Source organism: Bombina bombina, chromosome 7, assembly GCF_027579735.1.
Source record: "Bombina bombina isolate aBomBom1 chromosome 7, aBomBom1.pri, whole genome shotgun sequence".
Taxonomy (NCBI): domain Eukaryota; kingdom Metazoa; phylum Chordata; class Amphibia; order Anura; family Bombinatoridae; genus Bombina; species Bombina bombina.
The window spans coordinates 337963162-337985157 of record NC_069505.1 but is presented as its reverse complement, the minus strand read 5'-3'; the positions used below and the strand labels follow the sequence as shown (position 1 = coordinate 337985157).

At 39.7% G+C, this 21996-nt stretch overlaps 1 protein-coding gene across 1 annotated transcript in view; it reads right to left on the bottom strand.

Annotated features, from left to right (window-relative positions):
• The window catches only part of ATXN7 (ataxin 7), a 358110-nt gene that overhangs the window by 27628 nt on the left and 308486 nt on the right, over positions 1-21996 (bottom strand). Inside the window, exons 6-8 of the mRNA XM_053689391.1 lie at positions 19130-19395; positions 14042-14124; positions 12335-12603 (exon numbers count right to left, since the gene is read on the bottom strand). Coding sequence (XP_053545366.1) covers positions 12335-12603; positions 14042-14124; positions 19130-19395 — 618 coding nt within the window. The remainder of the gene's footprint in view (positions 1-12334; positions 12604-14041; positions 14125-19129; positions 19396-21996) is intronic.

Genomic DNA, 21996 nt, shown 5'->3' with positions numbered 1-21996 from the left:
GCCGGAGCTACCAGCAGAACAAACGAGCATTCCTTCAGAATCTTGGAGATTACTCTTGGAAGAAGAACTAGAGGCGGAAAGATATAGGCAGGATGATACTTCCAAGGAAGTGATAATGCATCCACTGCCTCCGCCTGAGGATCCCGGGATCTGGACAGATACCTGGGAAGTTTCTTGTTTAGATGAGACGCCATCAGATCTATTTCTGGAAGTTCCCACATTTGAACAATCTGAAGAAATACCTCTGGGTGAAGAGACCATTCGCCCGGATGCAACGTTTGGCGACTGAGATAATCCGCTTCCCAATTGTCTATACCTGGGATATGAACCGCAGAGATTAGACAGGAGCTGGATTCCGCCCAAACCAAAATTCGAGATACTTCTTTCATAGCCAGAGGACTGTGAGTCCCTCCTTGATGATTGATGTATGCCACAGTTGTGACATTGTCTGTCTGAAAACAAATGAACGATTCTCTCTTCAGAAGAGGCCAAAACTGAAGAGCTCTGAAAATTGCACGGAGTTCTAAAATATTGATCGGTAATCTCACCTCCTGAGATTCCCAAACTCCTTGTGCCGTCAGAGATCCCCACACAGCTCCCCAACCTGTGAGACTTGCATCTGTTGAAATTACAGTCCAGGTCGGAAGCACAAAAGAAGCCCCCTGAATTAAACGATGGTGATCTGTCCACCACGTTAGAGAGTGTCGAACAATCGGTTTTAAAGATATTAATTGAGATATCTTTGTGTAATCCTTGCACCATTGATTCAGCATACAGAGCTGAAGAGGTCGCATGTGAAAACGAGCAAAGGGGATCGCGTCCGATGCAGCAGTCATAAGACCTAGAATTTCCATGCATAAGGCTACCGAAGGGAATGATTGTGACTGAAGGTTTCGACAAGCTGCAATCAATTTTAGACGTCTCTTGTCTGTTAAAGACAGAGTCATGGACACTGAATCTATCTGGAAACCCAGAAAGAACTTTTTGGTAAATTGATCCTCCAACCATGATCTTGAAGAAACAACACAAGTCGATTCGTATGAGATTCTGCTAAATGTAAAGACTGAGCAAGTACCAAGATATCGTCCAAATAAGGAAATACCACAATACCCTGTTCTCTGATTACAGACAGAAGGGCACCGAGAACCTTTGTAAAAATTCTTGGAGCTGTAGCTAGGCCAAACGGCAGAGCCACAAACTGGTAATGCTTGTCCAGAAAAGAGAATCTCAGGAACTGATAATGATCTGGATGAATCGGAATATGCAGATATGCATCCTGTAAATCTATTGTGGACATATAATTCCCTTGCTGAACAAAAGGCAAGATAGTCCTTACAGTTACCATCTTGAACGTAGGTATCCTTACATAACGATTCAATATTTTTAGATCCAGAACTGGTCTGAAGGAATTCTCCTTCTTTGGTACAATGAAGAGATTTGAATAAAACCCCATCCCCTGTTCCAGAACTGGAACTGGCATAATTACTCCAGTCAACTCTAGATCTGAAACACAATTCAGAAATGCTTGAGCTTTTACTGGATTTACTGGGACACGGGAAAGAAAAAATCTCTTTGCAGGAGGTCTCATCTGGAAACCAATTCTGTACCCTTCTGAAACAATGTTCTGAATCCAAAGATTGTGAACAGAATTGATCCAAATTTCCTTGAAAAAACGTAACCTGCCCCCTACCAGCTGAGCTGGAATGAGGGCCGCACCTTCATGTGGACTTAGAAGCAGGCTTTGCCTTTCTAGCTGGCTTGGATTTATTCCAGACTGGAGATGGTTTCCAAACTGAAACTGCTCCTGAGGATGAAGGATCAGGCTTTTGTTCTTTGTTGAAACGAAAGGAACGAAAACGATTATTAGCCCTGTTTTTACCTTTAGATTTTTTATCCTGTGGTAAAAAAGTTCCTTTCCCACCAGTAACAGTTGAAATAATAATTTGTTACCCTGGAAAGAAATAGAAAGTAGAGTTGATTTAGAAGCCATATCAGCATTCCAAGTTTTAAGCCATAAAGCTCTTCTAGCTAAAATAGCTAGAGACATAAACCTGACATCAACTCTGATAATATCAAAAATGGCATCACAGATAAAATTATTAGCATGCTGAAGAAGAATAATAATATCATGAGAATCATGATGTGTTACTTGTTGCGCTAAAGTTTCCAACCAAAAAGTTGAAGCTGCAGCAACATCAGCCAAAGATATAGCAGGTCTAAGAAGATTACCTGAACACAGATAAGCTTTTCTTAGAAAGGATTCAATTTTCCTATCTAAAGGATCCTTAAACGAAGTACCATCTGACGTAGGAATAGTAGTACGTTTAGCAAGGGTAGAAATAGCCCCATCAACTTTAGGGATTTTGTCCCAAAATTCTAATCTGTCAGACGGCACAGGATATAATTGCTTGAAACGTTTAGAAGGAGTAAATGAATTACCCAATTTATCCCATTCTTTGGAAATTACTGCAGAAAACAAAATTTATGCTTACCTGATAAATTCATTTCTCCTGTAGTGTGGTCAGTCCACGGGTCATCATTACTTCTGGGATATTATCTCCTCCCCTACAGGAAGTGCAAGAGGATTCACCCAGCAGAGCTGCTATATAGCTCCTCCCCTCTACGTCACCTCCAGTCATTCGACCAAAGGACCAACGAGAAAGGAGAAGCCCAAGGGTGTAGTGGTGACTGGAGTATAATCCAAAAATTTTTTAGCCTGCCATAAAAAAACAGGGCGGGCCATGGACTGACCACACTACAGGAGAAATGAATTTATCAGGTAAGCATAAATTTTGTTTTCTCCTGTTAAGTGTGGTCAGTCCACGGGTCATCATTACTTCTGGGATACCAATACCAAAGCAAAAGTACACGGATGACGGGAGGGACAGGCAGGCTCTTTATACGGAAGGAACCACTGCCTGAAGGACCTTTCTCCCAAAAACAGCCTCCGAAGAAGCAAAAGTGTCAAATTTGTAAAATTTGGAAAAAGTATGAAGAGAAGACCAAGTTGCAGCCTTGCAAATCTGTTCAACAGAAGCCTCATTCTTAAAGGCCCAAGTGGAAGCCACAGCTCTAGTAGAATGAGCTGTAATTCTTTCAGGAGGCTGCTGTCCAGCAGTCTCATAGGCTAATCGTATTATGCTACGAAGCCAAAAAGAGAGAGAGGTAGCCGAAGCTTTTTGACCTCTCCTCTGGCCAGAATAAACGACAAACAGGGAAGACGTTTGACGAAAATCCTTAGTTGTCTGTAGATAAAATTTCAAGGCACGGACTACATCTAGATTGTGTAGCAGACGTTCCTTCTTCGAGGAAGGATTAGGACACAAAGATGGAACAACAATCTCTTGATTGATATTCCTGTTAGTGACCACCTTAGGTAGGAACCCAGGTTTAGTACGCAGAACTACCTTGTCTGAGTGAAAAATCAGATAAGGAGAATCACAATGTAAGGCAGATAACTCAGAGACTCTTCGAGCCGAGGAAATAGCCATTAAAAACAGAACTTTCCAAGATAACAACTTGATATCAATGGAATGAAGGGGTTCAAACGGAACACCCTGTAAAACATTAAGAACTAAGTTCAAACTCCATGGCGGAGCAACAGTTTTAAACACAGGCTTGATCCTAGCTAAAGCCTGACAAAAAGCTTGAACGTCCGGAACTTCTGACAGACGTTTGTGTAAAAGAATGGACAGAGCTGAAATCTGTCCCTTTAAGGAACTAGCGGATAAACCCTTTTCCAAACCTTCTTGTAGAAAAGACAATATCCTTGGAATCCTAACCTTACTCCATGAGTAACTCTTGGATTCGCACCAATATAAGTATTTACGCCATATTTTATGGTAAATCCTTCTGGTAACAGGCTTCCTAGCCTGTATTAAGGTATCAATAACTGGCTCAGAAAACCCACGTTTTGATAAAATCAAGCGTTCAATTTCCAAGCAGTCAGCTTCAGAGAAGTTAGATTTTGGTGTTTGAATGGACCCTGGATCAGAAGGTCCTGTTTCAGAGGTAGAGACCAAGGCGGACAGGATGACATGTCCACTAGATCTGCATACCAAGTCCTGCGTGGCCATGCAGGTGCTATTAGAATCACTGATGCTCTCTCCTGTTTGATTCTGGCAATCAATCGAGGAAGCATCGGGAAGGGTGGAAACACATAAGCCATCTTGAAGGTCCAAGGTGCTGTCAGAGCATCTATCAGAACCGCTCCCGGATCCCTGGATCTGGACCCGTAACGAGGAAGCTTGGCGTTCTGACGAGACGCCATGAGATCTATCTCTGGTTTGCCCCAACGTCGAAGTATTTGGGCAAAGACCTCCGGATGAAGTTCCCACTCCCCCGGATGAAAAGTCTGACGACTTAAGAAATCCGCCTCCCAGTTCTCCACTCCCGGGATGTGGATTGCAGACAGGTGGCAAGAGTGAGACTCTGCCCAGCGAATTATCTTTGATACTTCCATCATTGCTAGGGAGCTTCTTGTCCCTCCCTGATGGTTGATGTAAGCTACAGTCGTGATGTTGTCCGACTGAAACCTGATGAACCCCCGAGTTGTTAACTGGGGCCAAGCCAGAAGGGCATTGAGAACTGCTCTCAATTCCAGAATGTTTATTGGAAGGAGACTCTCCTCCTGATTCCATAGTCCCTGAGCCTTCAGAGAATTCCAGACAGCGCCCCAACCTAGTAGGCTGGCGTCTGTTGTTACAATTGTCCAGTCTGGCCTGCTGAATGGCATCCCCCTGGACAGATGTGGCCTATAAAGCCACCATAGAAGAGAATTTCTGGTCTCTTGATTCAGATTCAGAGTGGGGGACAAATCTGAGTAATCCCCATTCCACTGACTTAGCATGCACAATTGCAGCGGTCTGAGATGTAGGCGTGCAAAGGGGACTATGTCCATTGCCGCTACCATTAATCCGATCACCTCCATGCATTGAGCTACTGACGGGTGTTGAATGGAATGAAGGACACGGCATGCATTTTGAAGCTTTGTTAACCTGTCTTCTGTCAGGTAAATCTTCATTTCTACAGAATCTATCAGAGTCCCCAAGAAGGGAACTCTTGTGAGTGGAAAGAGAGAACTCTTCTTTTCGTTCACCTTCCATCCATGCGACCTTAGAAATGCCAGTACTAACTCTGTATGAGACTTGGCAGTTTGAAAGCTTGAAGCTTGTATCAGAATGTCGTCTAGGTACGGAGCTACCGAAATTCCTCGCGGTCTTAGTACCGCCAGAAGAGTACCCAGAACCTTTGTGAAGATTCTTGGAGCCGTAGCCAATCCGAATGGAAGAGCTACAAACTGGTAATGCCTGTCTAGAAAGGCAAACCTTAGATACCGGTAATGATTTCTGTGAATCGGTATGTGAAGGTAAGCATCATTTAAATCCACTGTGGTCATGTACTGACCCTCCTGGATCATGGGAAAAATTGTTCGAATAGTTTCCATCTTGAACGATGGAACTCTTAGGAATTTGTTTAGGATCTTTAAATCCAAGATTGGCCTGAAAGTTCCCTCTTTCTTGGGAACTACAAACAGATTTGAGTAAAACCCTTGTCCTTGTTCCGACCGCGGAACTGGATGGATCACTCCCATTAATAAAAGATCTTGTACGCAGCGTAGAAACGCTTCCTTCTTTGTTTGGTTTGTTGACAACCTTGACAGATGAAATCTCCCTCTTGGGGGAGAGGATTTGAAGTCCAGAAGGTATCCCTGAGATATGATCTCTAACGCCCAGGGATCCTGAACATCTCTTGCCCAAGCCTGGGCGAAGAGAGAAAGTCTGCCCCCCACTAGATCCGGTCCCGGATCGGGGGCCCTCGATTCATGCTGTCTTAGGGGCAGCAGCAGGTTTCCTGGTCTGCTTGCCCTTGTTCCAGGACTGGTTAGGTTTCCAGCCTTGTCTGTAGCGAGCAACAGCTCCTTCCTGTTTTGGTGCAGAGGAAGTTGATGCTGTTCCTGCTTTGAAATTACGAAAGGAACGAAAATTAGACTGTCTAGTCTTAGCTTTGGCTTTGTCCTGAGGCAGGGCATGGCCTTTACCTCCTGTAATGTCAGCGATAATCTCTTTCTACCCGGGCCCGAATAAGGTCTGCCCTTTGAAAGGTATATTAAGCAATTTAGATTTAGAAGTAACATCAGCTGACCAGGATTTTAGCCACAGTGCTCTGCGTGCCTGAATGGCGAATCCGGAATTCTTAGCCGTAAGTTTAGTTAAATGTACTACGGCATCTGAAATAAATGAGTTAGCTAACTTAAGGGCTTTAAGTTTGTGTGTAATCTCATCTAGTGTAGATGATTCAAGTGTCTCTTCCAGAGACTCAAACCAAAATGCTGCTGCAGCCGTGACAGGCGCAATACATGCAAGAGGTTGCAATATAAAACCTTGTTGAACAAACATTTTCTTAAGGTAACCCTCTAATTTTTTATCCATTGGATCTGAAAAAGCACAGCTATCCTCCACCGGGATAGTGGTACGCTTAGCTAAAGTAGAAACTGCTCCCTCCACCTTAGGGACCGTTTGCCATAAGTCCCGTGTGGTGGCGTCTATTGGAAACATTTTTCTAAATATCGGAGGGGGTGAGAACGGCACACCGGGTCTATCCCACTCCTTAGTAACAATTTCAGTAAGTCTCTTAGGTATAGGAAAAACATCAGTACTCGCCGGTACCGCAAAATATCTATCCAACCTACACATTTTCTCTGGTATTGCAACTGTGTTACAATCATTCAGAGCCGCTAATACCTCCCCTAGTAATACACGGAGGTTTTCCAGCTTAAATTTAAAATTTGAAATATCTGAATCCAGTCTGTTTGGATCAGAACCGTCACCCACAGAATGAAGTTCTCCGTCCTCATGTTCTGCCACCTGTGACGCAGTGTCTGACATGGCCCTAATATTATCAGCGCACTCTGTTCTCACCCCAGAGTGATCACGCTTACCTCTCAGTTCTGGTAATTTAGCCAAAACTTCAGTCATAACAGTAGCCATATCCTGTAATGTGATTTGTAATGGCCGCCCAGATGTACTCGGCGCTACAATATCACGCACCTCCCGAGCGGGAGATGCAGGTACTGACACGTGAGGCGAGTTAGTCGGCATAACTCTCCCCTCGTTGTTTGGTGAAATATGTTCAATTTGTACAGATTGACTTTTATTTAAAGTAGCATCAATACAGTTAGTACATAAATTTCTATTGGGCTCCACTTTGGCATTAGCACATATAGCACATGTAGCTTCCTCTGAATCAGACATGTTTAACACACTAGCAATTAACTAGCAACTTGGAAATGCTTTTCAAGTAATTTACAATAGTATGAAAACGAACTGTGCCTATAAGAAGCACAGAAAAAATTATGACAGTTGAAATAAATAAATTATAGCATCAAATCTTTGTAAGAAATATACAATTTTAGCAAAGGATTGTTCCCATTAGCAAAGGATAACTAACCCTGACAGCAGAAAAAATACACAAATAAACGTTTTTTATCACAGTCAACTACAATCTTCACAGCTCTGCTGTGAATGATTACCTCCCTCAAAACAAGCTTTGAAGATCCCTGAGTTCTGTAGAGATGAACCGGATCATGCAGGAAGAAAATGAACCTCTGACTGAGTTTTTTGATGCGTAGTAAAAGCGCCAAAAATGGCCCCTCCCCCTCACACATAACAGTGAGAGAGATTAGTAAACTGTTTAAATTTAAACAAAACTATTGCCAAGTGGAAAAAACAGTGCCCAAAACATTTTTTCACCCAGTACCTCAGAGAAATAAACGATTTTACATGCCAGCAAAAAAACGTTTAACCTCAATAAATTAATTGTTATTTAAAAACCAATTGCAAGTCCCTGCAAATTAGGTTAAGTCTATGCATACAGTATAAATCCAGTGAAGTACCATTCCCCAGAATACTGAAGTGTAAAATATACATACATGACAGCCTGATACCAGATACATCTACTGTATTTAAGGCTGAGTTTACATTATAACGGTATGGCAGGATTTTCTCATCAATTCCATGTCAGAAAATAATAAACTGCTACATACCTCTTTGCAGATTAATCTGCCCGCTGTCCCCTGATCGGAAGTTTACCTCTCCTCAGATGGCCGAGAAACAGCAATATGATCTTAACTACTCCGGCTAAAATCATAGAAAAAACTCAGGTAGATTCTTCTTCAAACTCTACCAGAGAATGAATAACACACTCCGGTGCTATTATAAAATAACAAACTTTTGATTGAAGGTAATAAACTAATCCTATCTATTCGTTGGGTGCAAGAGAATGACTGGAGGTGACGTAGAGGGGAGGAGCTATATAGCAGCTCTGCTGGGTGAATCCTCTTGCACTTCCTGTAGGGGAGGAGATAATATCCCAGAAGTAATGATGACCCGTGGACTGACCACACTTAACAGGAGAAATAGCATTAGGAACAGGAAAAACTTCTGGAATAACCACAGGAGCTTTAAATACCTTATCCAAACGTTTAGAATTAGTATCAAGAGGACCAGAATCCTCTATTTCTAAAGCAATTAGTACTTCTTTAAGTAAAGAACGAATAAATTCCATTTTAAATAAATATGAAGATTTATCAGCATCAACCTCTGAGACAGAATCCTCTGAACCAGAAGAGTCATCAGAATCAGAATGATGATGTTCATTTAAAAATTCATCTGTAGGGAGAGAAGTTTTAAAAGATTTTTTATGTTTACTAGAAGGAGAAATAACAGACATAGCCTTCTTTATGGATTCAGAAACAAAATCTCTTATGTTATCAGGAACATTCTGCACCTTAGATGTTGAGGGAACTGCAACAGGCAATGGTACATTACTAAAGGAAATATTATCTGCTTTAACAAGTTTGTCATGACAATCAATACAAACAACAGCCGGAGGAATAGCTACCAAAAGTTTACAGCAGATACACTTAGCTTTGGTAGATCCAGCACTAGACAGCGATTTTCCTGTAGTATCTTCTGACTCAGATGGAACGTGAGACATCTTGCAATATGTAAGAGAAAAAACAACATATAAAGCAAAATTGATCAAATTCCTTAAATGACAGTTTCAGGAATGGGAAAGAATGCCAAAGAACAAGCTTCTAGCAACCAGAAGCAATAAAAAATGAGACTTAAATAATGTGGAGATAAAAGCGACGCCCATATTTTTTTAGCGCCAAATCAGACGCCCACATTATTTGGCGCCTAAATGCTTTTGGCGCCAAAATGACGCCACATCCGGAACGCCGACATCTTTGGCGCAAAATAACGCCAAAAAAGTCTGCGCCAAGAATGACGCAATAAAATGAAGCATTTTCAGCCCCCGCGAGCCTAACAGCCCACAGGGAAAAAAGAGTCAAATTTTTGAAGGTAAGAAAAAAATGATTAATTCAAATGCATTATCCCAAATATGAAACTGACTGTCTGAAAAATAAGGAAAGTTGAACATTCTGAGTCAAGGCAAATAAATGTTTGAATACATATATTTAGAACTTTATAAACAAAGTGCCCAACCATAGCTTAGAGTGTCACAGAAAATAAGATTTACTTACCCCAGGACACTCATCTACATGTTTGTAGAAAGCCAAACCAGTACTGAAACGAGAATCAGAAGAGGTAATGGTATATATAAGAGTATATCGTCGATCTGAAAAGGGAGGTAAGAGATGAATCTCTACGACCGATAACAGAGAACCTATGAAATAGACCCCGTAGAAGGAGATCACTGCATTCAAATAGGCAATACTCTCTTCACATCCCTCTGACATTCACTGCACGCTGAGAGGAAAACCGGGCTCCAACTTGCTGCGGAGCGCATATCAACGTAGAATCTAGCACAAACTTACTTCACCACCTCCATCGGAGGCAAAGTTTGTAAAACTGAATTGTGGGTGTGGTGAGGGGTGTATTTATAGGCATTTTGAGGTTTGGGAAACTTTGCCCCTCCTGGTAGGAATGTATATCCCATACGTCACTAGCTCATGGACTCTTGCTAATTACATGAAAGAAATAACTGTGTAGGTTATGCAAATCTGGTGAATGGGTAATAAAGGGATTATCTATCTTTTTAAACAATAACAATTCTGGAGTAGCCTGTCCCTTTAAGCTGATTACTATATAAGTATCTTTATTACATAGTTCTTGCAAGGGAGATATTTACATTGCTAACAGATATGAATGGCTACACTATTATAATATACTGTTACACATTACTGATTACCTATGGGCATTGTTAAACTGCAAAAACACACTAAATAGATATGAGCATTGTAATATAAATATAAATATATATTTAGTGTTCTCTCCAAAGCCTAATTAATGAGCACACCACCACATGGCAAAAATGTAAACCAATATTAAGCTAAAATTAGATTATCATTTTGTAATCTATGTTGCAAATATCATTGAATACATTTAAAGGGACATTCCAGTCAAAATTTAAATGCACATAGATGAATTACATCTTTGAATAGAAACGTATGTGCGATATAAATGTATTAGCAAGAATGCTTCTAGTAAAAGTTAGCACTGTTTTAGTGTTAACATGTTTCTCTGCACGTGCATGTGAAGCATAGCTATATTCTCAGTGCACCAGCATTTTAAATACTGCAGCTGCCCATAGCACCAGTGAGGGGTGTATCATGTCCGCAATTAATAAATTGAGTAATTACCAGTTGGTACAAGCACCTTAGGCTATCTGTCAAGTGCTGTGTTTAAATACAGTAGATTTGCATAATCAACAAATGCAAGATAACAAGACAATGCAATGAGTAGTAGATTTTTTTCTAACAAATTTCAGTTATGTATATTTTCACTCCCCCTGTACCATGTGATAGCAAACAGCCAATCACAAATGCATATACGTATATGTTGTGAATTCTTGCACATGCCCAGTAGGAGCTGGTGACTCAAAAAGTGTAAATATAAAACACTGTGCACATTTTGTTAATGGAAGTAAATTGTAAAGTTGTTTAAAATTACATGCTGTATCTGAATCATGAAAATTTAATTTGACCTGAGTGTCCCTTTAAATACACTTTTGAAACCGCTATAGCTTTTATTAGAAACATTTTTGCTAATACATTTATATAACAAAAATGCTTCTATACAAAACAAATGCTTATCCATGTGGATTCCAAATTTGACTGGAATGTTCCTTTTAAGTAACATTTTAAAATAATATGCGGGTGGAGGTGTTTACAGTATCAAAAAGGTAAGTATTTTAAAAAAAGTATAATTGTAAAGTTTAATGACTTAAAAGTGCCAATGTTTTTAGTAGTATTTTTTAAATACTGGGCTTTAACCTTTTAACACCGTTCTGCCGTTCTATTCCGTCATAATTACACTGGGCTTTAGAGCCATTATGACGGAATAGAACATCATAGCCAACGGCTGTCCTGAAGCCTTCTGCGCTTCCTGGATTTGATCGCGGTCTGGAGGGCGTTCCTAGGGTTATAGGGACGCACCCCAGACCCGATCCAATAATTGAAATCTCGCGATCGTGATTTCAATTTGTCTACATCGGAACAGTTGTTCTGATGTAGACACTTTAACCCTGGCAGGAAAGGTTTAAATCATTCAACTTTACAAACACTTAAAAGGGACACTAAAGTCAAAATTAAATATTTTTTATTCATAAAGTGCGCATTTTTTCCCCCCCCAAAAGTTCCAATTTACTTCTATTATCAAAATATGCACACTTTCTGAGGAACCAGCTCCTACTGAGCATGTGCAAGAGTTCACAGTATATATGTATATGCACTTTGTGATTGGCTGGTGGCTTTCACATGATACAGGGGTGGCAGGTTAAGGGAAGCAACTTTGAAATTTGCCAAAAAAGATCTGCTATTCATTTAAGTGTTATCACATTGTCTTTTTGTTATGCATTTGTTGAAATTGCAATTTTATTGTATTTAAAGGGATTCTGAACCCACATTTTTTCTTTCATGATTCAGATAGAGCATGCAATTTTAAGCAACTTTTACTCTTATTTTCAATTTTTCTTTGTTCTCTTTATTTGAATAAGCAGAAATGTAAGCATAGGAGCCGGTCCATTTTTGGTTCAGCACCCTGGATAGCACTTGCTGATTGATAGCTACATTTATCCACCAATCAGCAAGTGCTACCCAGGTTCTGAATCAAAGATGGGCCGGCTCGTAAGCATTTATTCCTGCTTTTCCAAATAAAGATACCAAGAGAACGAAGAAAAATTGATAATAGCAGTAAATTAAGAAGGTTGCTTAAAATTGCATGCTCTATCTGAATCATGAAAGAACTAATTTGGGTTCAGTATCCCTTTAATGGCTGTTGAAAATGTTTTGCGAGAGACGTAGGCTCACCTTGGAAGACTGGGGTTGTGAGGTTTGGCCTTGTTAGCTACTGAAGGCTTTGCTTCAGGCGAAGTAATTCCATGAGAATTTTGGTGCAGTTCCTGGGAAGATTTTGAAGGTAAGGGATTAGGTTCCCTGAGCGCAGGCGTCGTCTGCTGCTGATGTTCAGAGTTACGAAGTATTTCCTTTTCCCTGGTTTTATTCTTGTGCTCTGCTAACAACACATCAAACCGTTTTTTACGCCCTTGCACTGCTCGCCTGTAGCTTAAGGAATGTGTCTACAAAAAGAAACAAATACATAGATAAATTATACATAAAATGTGAGCTAGGATTATAATCAAACATTCTGTTGAATTTCATGTGCTAAAGCAGTGCAAATAAATCATTCTAAAATATCCTTTTAAAGGGAAAGAAAAAGACAAACTTAAACGTTCATGTTCTAAATAAGGCATGCAATTTTAAACAACTTACTAATTTACTTCTATCACAAATTTTGATCGCTTGGTATCCTTTGTTGAAGGGTAAACCTAGTTGGGCTCAAAGGACCTTAGAAACATGCACGTGTATCTATTTAGCATTCAGTAGCAGCAGTGTTTACAACTTTGTATAACATTGTTATGAACATTGTCGCAAACACTGCTACCATTGAATGCTAGACACTTGCACAATTGGCATCAACCAGTTGCCTTATTTAGGGGAGCCAATCCGACCAATGTACTAACTTACATTGTTTTGCAGTTGTTATCTGTTAAAGCAAATTAGGGAAAGGTATATAGCAGTGTTAGTCAGCACGGTGCCTTTCATGTTCTGAGAATTAAAAAAACCCTCTGTTTTTAAAGTTAAAGAGATAGTCTACTCCAGAACTGTTATTGTTTAAAAAGATAGATAATCCCTTTATTACCCATTCCCCTGTTTTGCATAACCAACACTGTTATATTAATATACTTTTTACCTCTGTGATTACCCTGTATCTAAGCCTCTGCAGACTGCCCCCTTATTTCAGTTCTTTAGACAGACTTGCATTTAGCCAATCAGTGCCCTCTCACTTGTAAATCCACGGGTGTGGTCATAATGTTATCTGTATGGCACACATGAATTTACACCCTCTAGCTGTGAAAAACTGCCAAATGCATTGAAATAAGGGACGGCCTTCAAGGTTTTAGAAATTAGCATATGAGCCTACCTAGGTCTAGCTTTGAATAAAGAATACCAAGAGCACAAAGCAAATGTGATTATAAAAGTGAATTGGAAAGTTGTTTAAAATTGCATTACCTATTTGAATCATGAAAGTTTAATTTTGACTAGACTGTCCCTTTAAATGACATGAAACTAAACATTTTATATACAAATCTAAAGTAGTTTACTATGTCTTTAAGTCATTTAGAATGCCCATAAAGATATATGTCATGTTATTCCTGAAGTCACTATTTTAGTTCAAACATGTCTTTTCTCCCCACCAGAATTAATATTTTCTTTCGGTGGCTCAGGGTATTTTAAGGATCCTTTGGAAAGAAGGATGGATGGATAATATGGAAGGAAAAACTGCTGGTGACATATTGAAGGTCACTTCATAATAACATTCACATATGATGACACCTTTTGTGCTGTTTATACAGAATTCACTCTTATATAGCCGGAAATACTTTGTAAGGGATTTCAATCATTTTGGAGCCAGTTCATCGCTAGTTAACATAAATTCCAATGTAGCATGCTTACCTTGCATGTCAAAGATCTAGTGCAGGGCTTCTTGGTTTCTGTGTCGACAACACCACAGTGTATATCAGGGTCAAACTCTCTATCTGTACGGATAAATTATACAAATTAATGTATTGTGTCCTGCTAGTCATTACGCACTACAGTGCCCTGCTGGTCATTACTAGCTAATGTGCCCAGTTAGCCATTACTAGCTAATGTGCCCTGCTGGTCATTAATAGCTAATGTGCCCTGTGAACTATTACTAGCTAATGTGCCATGCTAGCTATAACTAGTTAATGTACCCTGCTAGCCATTTCTAATGTGCCTTGCTAGCCATTTCTAATGTGCCCTGCTAGCTATTACGCACTACAGTGTCCTGCTGATCATTACTAGCTAATGTGCCCTGCTAGCTATTACTAACTAATGTGCCCTGTTAGCTATTACTAGCTAATGTGCCCTGCTAGCTATTACTACCTATTGTACCTTATATTACTAGCTAATGTGCCCTGCTAGCCATAACTAGCTACTGTGCCCTGCTAGCCATTACTAGCTACTGTGCCCAGCTAGCTATCACTAGCTACTGTGCCCAGCTAGCTATCACTAGCTACTGTGCCCAGCTAGCTATCACTAGCTACTGTGCCCAGCTAGCTACTGTGCCCAGCTAGCTATGACTAGCTACTGTGCCCAGCTAGCTATGACTAGCTACTGTGCCCAGCTAGCTATGACTAGCTACTGTGCCCAGCTAGCTATGACTAGCTACTGTGCCCAGCTAGCTATGACTAGCTACTGTGCCCAGCTAGCTATGACTAGCTACTGTGCCCAGCTAGCTATGACTAGCTACTGTGCCCAGCTAGCTATGACTAGCTACTGTGCCCAGCTAGCTATGACTAGCTACTGTGCCCAGCTAGCTATGACTAGCTACTGTGCCCAGCTAGCTATGACTAGCTACTGTGCCCAGCTAGCTATGACTAGCTACTGTGCCCAGCTAGCTATGACTAGCTACTGTGCCCAGCTATCTATGACTTGCTACTGTGCCCAGCTATCTATGACTTGCTACTGTGCCCAGCTATCTATGACTTGCTAATGTTCCCAGCTAGCTATGATTTGCTAATGCTCCCAGCTAGCTATGACTAGCTAATGTGCCTAGCTAGCTATTACTAGCTAATGTGCCCTGCTAGCTATTAGTAACTAATGTGCCTTGCTAGCTATTACTCGTTAATGTGCCCTGCTAGCTATTACTAGTTAATGTGTCCTGCTAGTCATAACGCACTACAGTGCCCTGCTGGTCATTACTAGCTAATGTGCCCAGTTAGCCATTACTAGCTAATGTGCCCTGCTGGTCATTACTAGCTAAGGTGCCCTACTAGCTATAACTAGCTAATGTGCCCTGCCAGCCATTTCTAATGTGCCCTGCTAGCTATTACGCTCTACAGTGTCCTGCTGATCATTACTAGCTAATGTGCCCTGCTAGCTATTACTAATAATGTGCCCTGTTAACTATTTCTAGATAATGTGCCCTGGTAGCTATTACTACCCATTGTACCTTCTAACTATTACTAGCTAATGTGCCCTGCTAGCTATAACTAGTTAAGGTGCCCTGCTAGCCATTACTAGCTAATGTGCCCTGCTAGATATAACTAGTTAAGGTGCCCTGCTAGCCATTACTAGCTAATGTGCCCTGCTAGCTATTACTAGCTAATGTGCTCAGCTAGTTATTACTAGCTACGGTGCCCAGCTAGCTATGACTAGCTACTGTGCCCAGCTAGCTATCACTAGCTAATGTGCCCAGCTAGCTATTAGTAGCTAATGTGCCCAGCTAGCTATTACTAGTTAATGTGTCCTGCTAGTCATTACGCACTACAGTGCCCTGCTGGTATTACTAGCTAAATGTGCCCAGTTAGCCATTACTAGCTAATGTGCCATGCTGGTCATTACTAGCTAATGTGCCCTGCTAACTATTACTAGCTAATATGCCATGCTAGCTATAACTAGTTAATGTGCCCTGCTAGCCATTTCTAATGTGCCCTGCTATTACGCTCTACAGTTTCCTTCTGATCATTACTAGCTAATGTGCCCTGCTAGCTATTATGTACTACCGTGTCCTGCTGATCATTACTAGCTAATGTGCCCTGTTAACTATTACTAGCTAATGTGCCCTGCTAGCTATTACTACCTATTGTACCTTCTAACTATTACTAGCTAATTTGCTACTGCTAGCCATAACTAGCCAATGTGCCCTGCTAGCCATTAGTAGCTAATGTGCCCAGCTAGTTATTACTAGCTAATGTGCCCAGCTAGCTATTACTAGCTAATGTGCCCAGCTAGCTATTAGTAGCTAATGTGCCCAGCTAGCTATTACCAGTTAATGTGCCCAGCTAGCTATTACCAGTTAATGTGCCCAGCTAGCCATTACTAGCTAATGTGTCCAGCTAGTCATTACTAGCAAATGTGCCCTGCTAGCCATTTCTAGTTAATGTGCCCTGCTAGCCATTTCTAGTTAATGTGCCCTGCTAGCCATTACACACTACATTGTCCTGCTGATCATTACTAGCTAATGTGCCCTGCTAGCTATTACTAGCTAATGTGCCCAGCTAGCTATTACTAGCTAATGTGCCCAGCTAGCTATTACTAGCTAATGTGCCATGCTAGATATTACTAGCTAATGTGCCCTGCTAGCTATTAATAGTTAATGTGCCCTGCTAGCTATTATTAGCTAATGTACCCAGCTAGCTATTACTAGTTAATGTGCCCTGCTAGCTATTACTAGCATCTAGCCATTACTCGCTTCTCTGCCCTGCTGACCATTAACCACTACTGTGTCCTGCTGGTCATTACACGCTGTGTCCTGCTGTCTATTACACTTTACTTTGCCCTTCTGGCCACTGCTCACTACTGTACCTGATGACCTATACCAGTCAACAGCATTGTGCAGTCCGTCCCTGCTGGTGATTATCTGCTCTTGAGACTGCTGTCCATTACCGGATAACGAACCCATTTGCCCATTATCCAGCTGTGTCTTACTTGTATCCTGAAAGCCCATATCTGCCAACTGTATCCTTTTGGCAGCTACCAATGTTTGTGTCTACTTGCCTATGTCATTGTGCCTACTGGATTATGCGCCAAGTGCATTTTACTATTTGCCTAATTCTTCGGTTAGACTTTACCAATCTGCTGGATGAGAACTGTATCAGACTCAGACCTCTTGTCACCACTGCCTCAGTATTGTCCTCATCCAATCTGCCATATACCACTTACTGTACTTCTATTTGTGCATATGCCCCAGAGTGATGTCTGCAGTATATGTATGTATATTATTTAATCAATAAAGCTACTCCTAATTGCTCATCTCAGGGCACCTCATAAATGACCTTCAGATACAGTCATTACGGTATCTGAGACTAAGATGCTGTTAAAAGGACATGAAACCCCAATTTTTTATTTCATGGTTCAGATATAAAATACAATTTTAAACAACTTTCCAATTTACTTCTATTACCTAATTTGCTTCACTCTCTTGGAATCCCTTGATGAAAAGCATATCTAAATAGGCTCAGGAGCTTGGAGCTAGCTGCTGATTGTTGGCTGAACCAGATTGCCCATTTTCATTGGCTTACAAATGTGTTCAACTAGCTCACAGGAGAGCTTTGCTGCTTCTTCAATAAAAGATACCAAGAGAATGAAGCAAAATTGATTACAGAAGTAAATTGGAAAGTGGTTTAGAAATGTCTAATCTATCTGAATCATGAAATAAACATTTTTGCATGTCCCTTTAAGGTGCGCACATGCTTGTGCACAGAGTTTTTTTCTACCATTACAAACAAGAAGAATGCTTGCGTGATTATTAGGGATGGGTGAATGTTTCGCAATTTGCGAAAAATTAAACAAATTTCAACACGTTTGTTCGTTTCGAATAGTTGTACATTCATTAATGAAATAGTATTTCTAATACTTTCTTTAAAGTGAATGTAAAGTTTCACGAATGAAAGCCCTGTTTTTAAAAATACTATTAAAAACAGTGGCACTTTTATTCATGAAAGCTTACATTGCAGCCGTTCTTTTTTTAAATACTTACCTTTTATTCCTAGCAAGCGTGGAACAATGGAGCAGCGATTCCCCCGCCCCCAGGCCGTCTCTTCTTAATTCAGAAATGACGAATCCGGCTTCCTCCAATCACGGCGTGTTTGCTCTGTGATTGGAGGAAGCCGGATTCGTAATTTCTGACGTAAGAAGAGACAACCTGGGGTCTGGGGAATCGCTGCCCCGGTGTTCCACGCTTGCAAGGAAGAAAAGGTAAGTATTTTAAAAAAAAAAAAAAAACGTCTGCAATGTAAACTTTCATGAATGAAAGTGCCCCTGTTTTTATTAGTATTTTAAAAAACAGGGCTTTCATTGGTGAAACTTTACATTCACTAAGTGTAATATCGAATTATGCAATATTTGAAATCGAAACATTTGAATTGATATATTTGTATCTATTATATTTTAATTTACTAAATTCCCTACCACATGAACTATTGAACTTCTGAATAGTATTTGTTAAATCGAATGTTACATTCGAGATTTTAAATGTGGGCATTCAATCTAATTATAAACTTTCGAATGCGAAAGTGACATTCAAAAACTGTAAATAGCATTCAATTATAGAATTTTTAAGAATATTCGTTCTTATCAACATTTGATTATGTAAATCTAATTTCTACAATAACATTAGAATATAAACACATGCGTTCATCATTCTCTAGTAATTATGCTCATGTATTCGAACCTACAATGTCTCTAATAATGCATTAACATAATAGTTTAAAAATAAACCATTTAAATATCTCTACTGCCAGAGCTGTCACAGTATAGGATTTTCAGTTGATATTCTCTCATTGTATTGGCTCATTTAGTTGCGCTCGCTATATGGCATGCAAAATGTTAGATGTTTTTATTAGGTAGCACATAGCTTGTCAAAAGTTAAAGGGAACATTTCCCCCTGGGATCTTAAAATATTAGTAAACATCTGCCAAAGTGTCTGTTAATTACATAACCTAACAAATTGTATAATGAGCATATTGCATATAATGCTTGTTTACAATTAACTATACCTACATTAAATACAATTACCTGACAATCTCTTGTGTAAAAATTTCCTGCTATTAGTATCGTCAGGCTTCTTTTCCAAAATTGAAGTCGTCGAGAGAATACCTTTACCATTTGGTATCTGTCCAGGGGAAGGCAAGGGTGGCTTTGGTATTGATGGACAATTAAGGCCAGTCTTTATTGAAGAACTCACAGTAGAGGAATAGGTGGGACCAGCAGCAGATTTAAATAAAACGCCATCTATCTTTGGATTTAAATGCATCTTCTCCACTTTAACAGATGGTGTCATTCTGATGAAGAGATTCAATATACAAGTGTGATAATTGTATGAGTGACAGAAACATATTCAAATTATATTAGATACCGTAGTAAAATCTGAACTGCAACAATCAAATCATAGACACACATGCAGCTTAAAGGGACACTGAACCCAATTTTTTTCTTTAGTGATTCAGATAGAGCATGCAATTTTAAGCAACTTTCTAATGTACTCAGAATATCAATTTTTCTTTGTTCTCTTACTATCTTTATTTGAAAAAGAATGCACCTAAGCTATTTTGTTGGTTCAGAATCCCTGGACTGCACTTGTTTATTGGTGGGTGAATTTATCCACCAATCAGCAAGAACAACCCAGGTTGTTAAAAAAAAATGGTCCGGCATCTAAACTTACATTCTTGCTTTTTTTTAAAAGATACCAAGAGAATTAAGAAAATTTAATAATAGGAGTAAATTAAAACGTTGCTTAAAATTGCATTCTCTATCTGAATCACAAAAGAAAACATTTGGGTTCAGTGTCCCTTTAAAGGGATACTAAACCCACATCTTTTCTTTCATGATTCAGATACAGCATGCAATTTTAAGCAACTTTATAATTTACGCCTATAATCAATTTTTATTTGTTCTCTTGCTATCTTTATTTAAAAAGCAAGAATGTAAGTTTAGGAGCTGGCCCATTTTAGATTCAGCACCCTGGATAGCGACTGCTTATTGGTGGCTACATTTAGCCTTCAATAAAGCAAGTCTAACCCAGGTTCTGAACCAAAAATGAGCTGGCTCCTACGCTTTACATTCCTGCTTATTAAATAAAGAAAGCAAGAGAACGAAGAAAAATTGATAATAGGAGTAAATTAGAAAGTTAAATCTGAATTATGAAAGAAAAAAATGTGGGTTTAGTATCCCTTTAAAATAAAATAACAAAACATGATGGGTTAGAGCACAACAATGTTGTTATATATAGTATAAGCTTTATTTTACAACGCTGGTTTTCAAACCTTTCCTCAGGCCTCCCCAACAGGCCAGGTTGTCGGGATTACCTTATATGAGAGCAGGTAAAATAACAATCAGCCGATTTATTTCACCTGTGCTCCAGTTTAGATAGATCTTGCCTGTTAGGGAGGCTTGAAGACAGGTTTGAAAACTAGAGTTTTTTAATGACAGAACTGGGGAGGTATTTAGTCTTGTTATGGCACTGCTTAATAGTATAATCTGCATTGTATAACATTAAAGGGACATCTGGGATTTAGTCAGCAGACAACCAGGCTAGTCACGGTCACAAAGTTAGTATAAATTAATTTATTTGCAGTTGCAGAGTCAGCAGGGTGCAATTCATAAAATGGTAAAATTTAGTAAAAGTATGCAAAGAAGACAAAGTAGCTGCTTTGCAAATTTGATCAACTGGAACCTCATCCTTGAAAGTCCAAGAATTCCTAAATTGAAAAACAGATTTTTCAACCCTAAAGTGACAGTATACTCAGACAAGCAGCATATAATAATGAAATGATTCATGGACACCCTTTAAAAAGGCTGGTCTCTCTTTCTCCCACCACCACCCCACTGGGAGATACATTTCTTCTTAAGTATTTAGTTTACATAACTTTTCTGTAGCCATTACTGCCATACTGACATTTTTAGCATATGTGGCAGTTTCAGCAGGCAAAAGCAGATATTTTAAATGACAAAATAAAAATAAATAAGCTATTTCTGAACAATTTAATACACTCCAGTAGGTAAAATAGATCACTGGGAACACAAACATTTCTCTTGTTAAGTGTATCCAGTCCACGGATCATCCATTACTTATGGGATATTAACTCCTCCCCAACAGGAAGTGCAAGAGGATTCACCCAGCAGAGCTGCTATATAGCTCCTCATCTAACTGCCATTACCAGTCATTCTCTTGCACCCAACGAATAGATAGGATGTGTGAGAGGACTGTGGTGATTATACTTAGTTTCATACCTTCAATCAAAAGTTTGTTATTTTATAATAGCACCGGAGTGTGTTATTCCTTCTCTGGTAGAATTTGAAGAAGAATCTACCTGAGTTTTTCTATGATTTTAGCCGGAGTATTTAAGATCATATTGCTGTTTCTCGGCCATCTGAGGAGAGGTAAACTTCAGATCAGGGGACAGCGGGCAGATTAATCTGCAAAGAGGTATGTAGCAGCTTATTATTTTCTGACAATGGAATTGATGAGAAAATTCTGCCATACCGATATAATGTAAACTCAGCCTTAAATGCAGTAGCAGCAACTGGTATCAGGCTGTCATGTATGTATATTTTACACTTCAGTATTCTGGGGAATGGCACTTCACTGGAATTATACTGTATGCATAAAACTTTAGCCTAATTTGCAGGGACTAGCAACAGGCTTTTTAATAACACTCAATTTATTAATGTTAAACGTTTTTTGCTGGCATGTAAAATCGTTTAATTTTCTGAGGTACTGGGTGAAAAAATGTTTTGGGCACTATTTTTTTCCACTTGGCAGTCGTTTTATTTAATTTATGACAGTTTACTGATCTCTCTCACTGTTATGTGTGAGGGGGAGGGGCCTTTTTTGGCGCTTTTGCTACGCATCAAAAAATTCAGTCAGAAGTTTATTGTCTTCC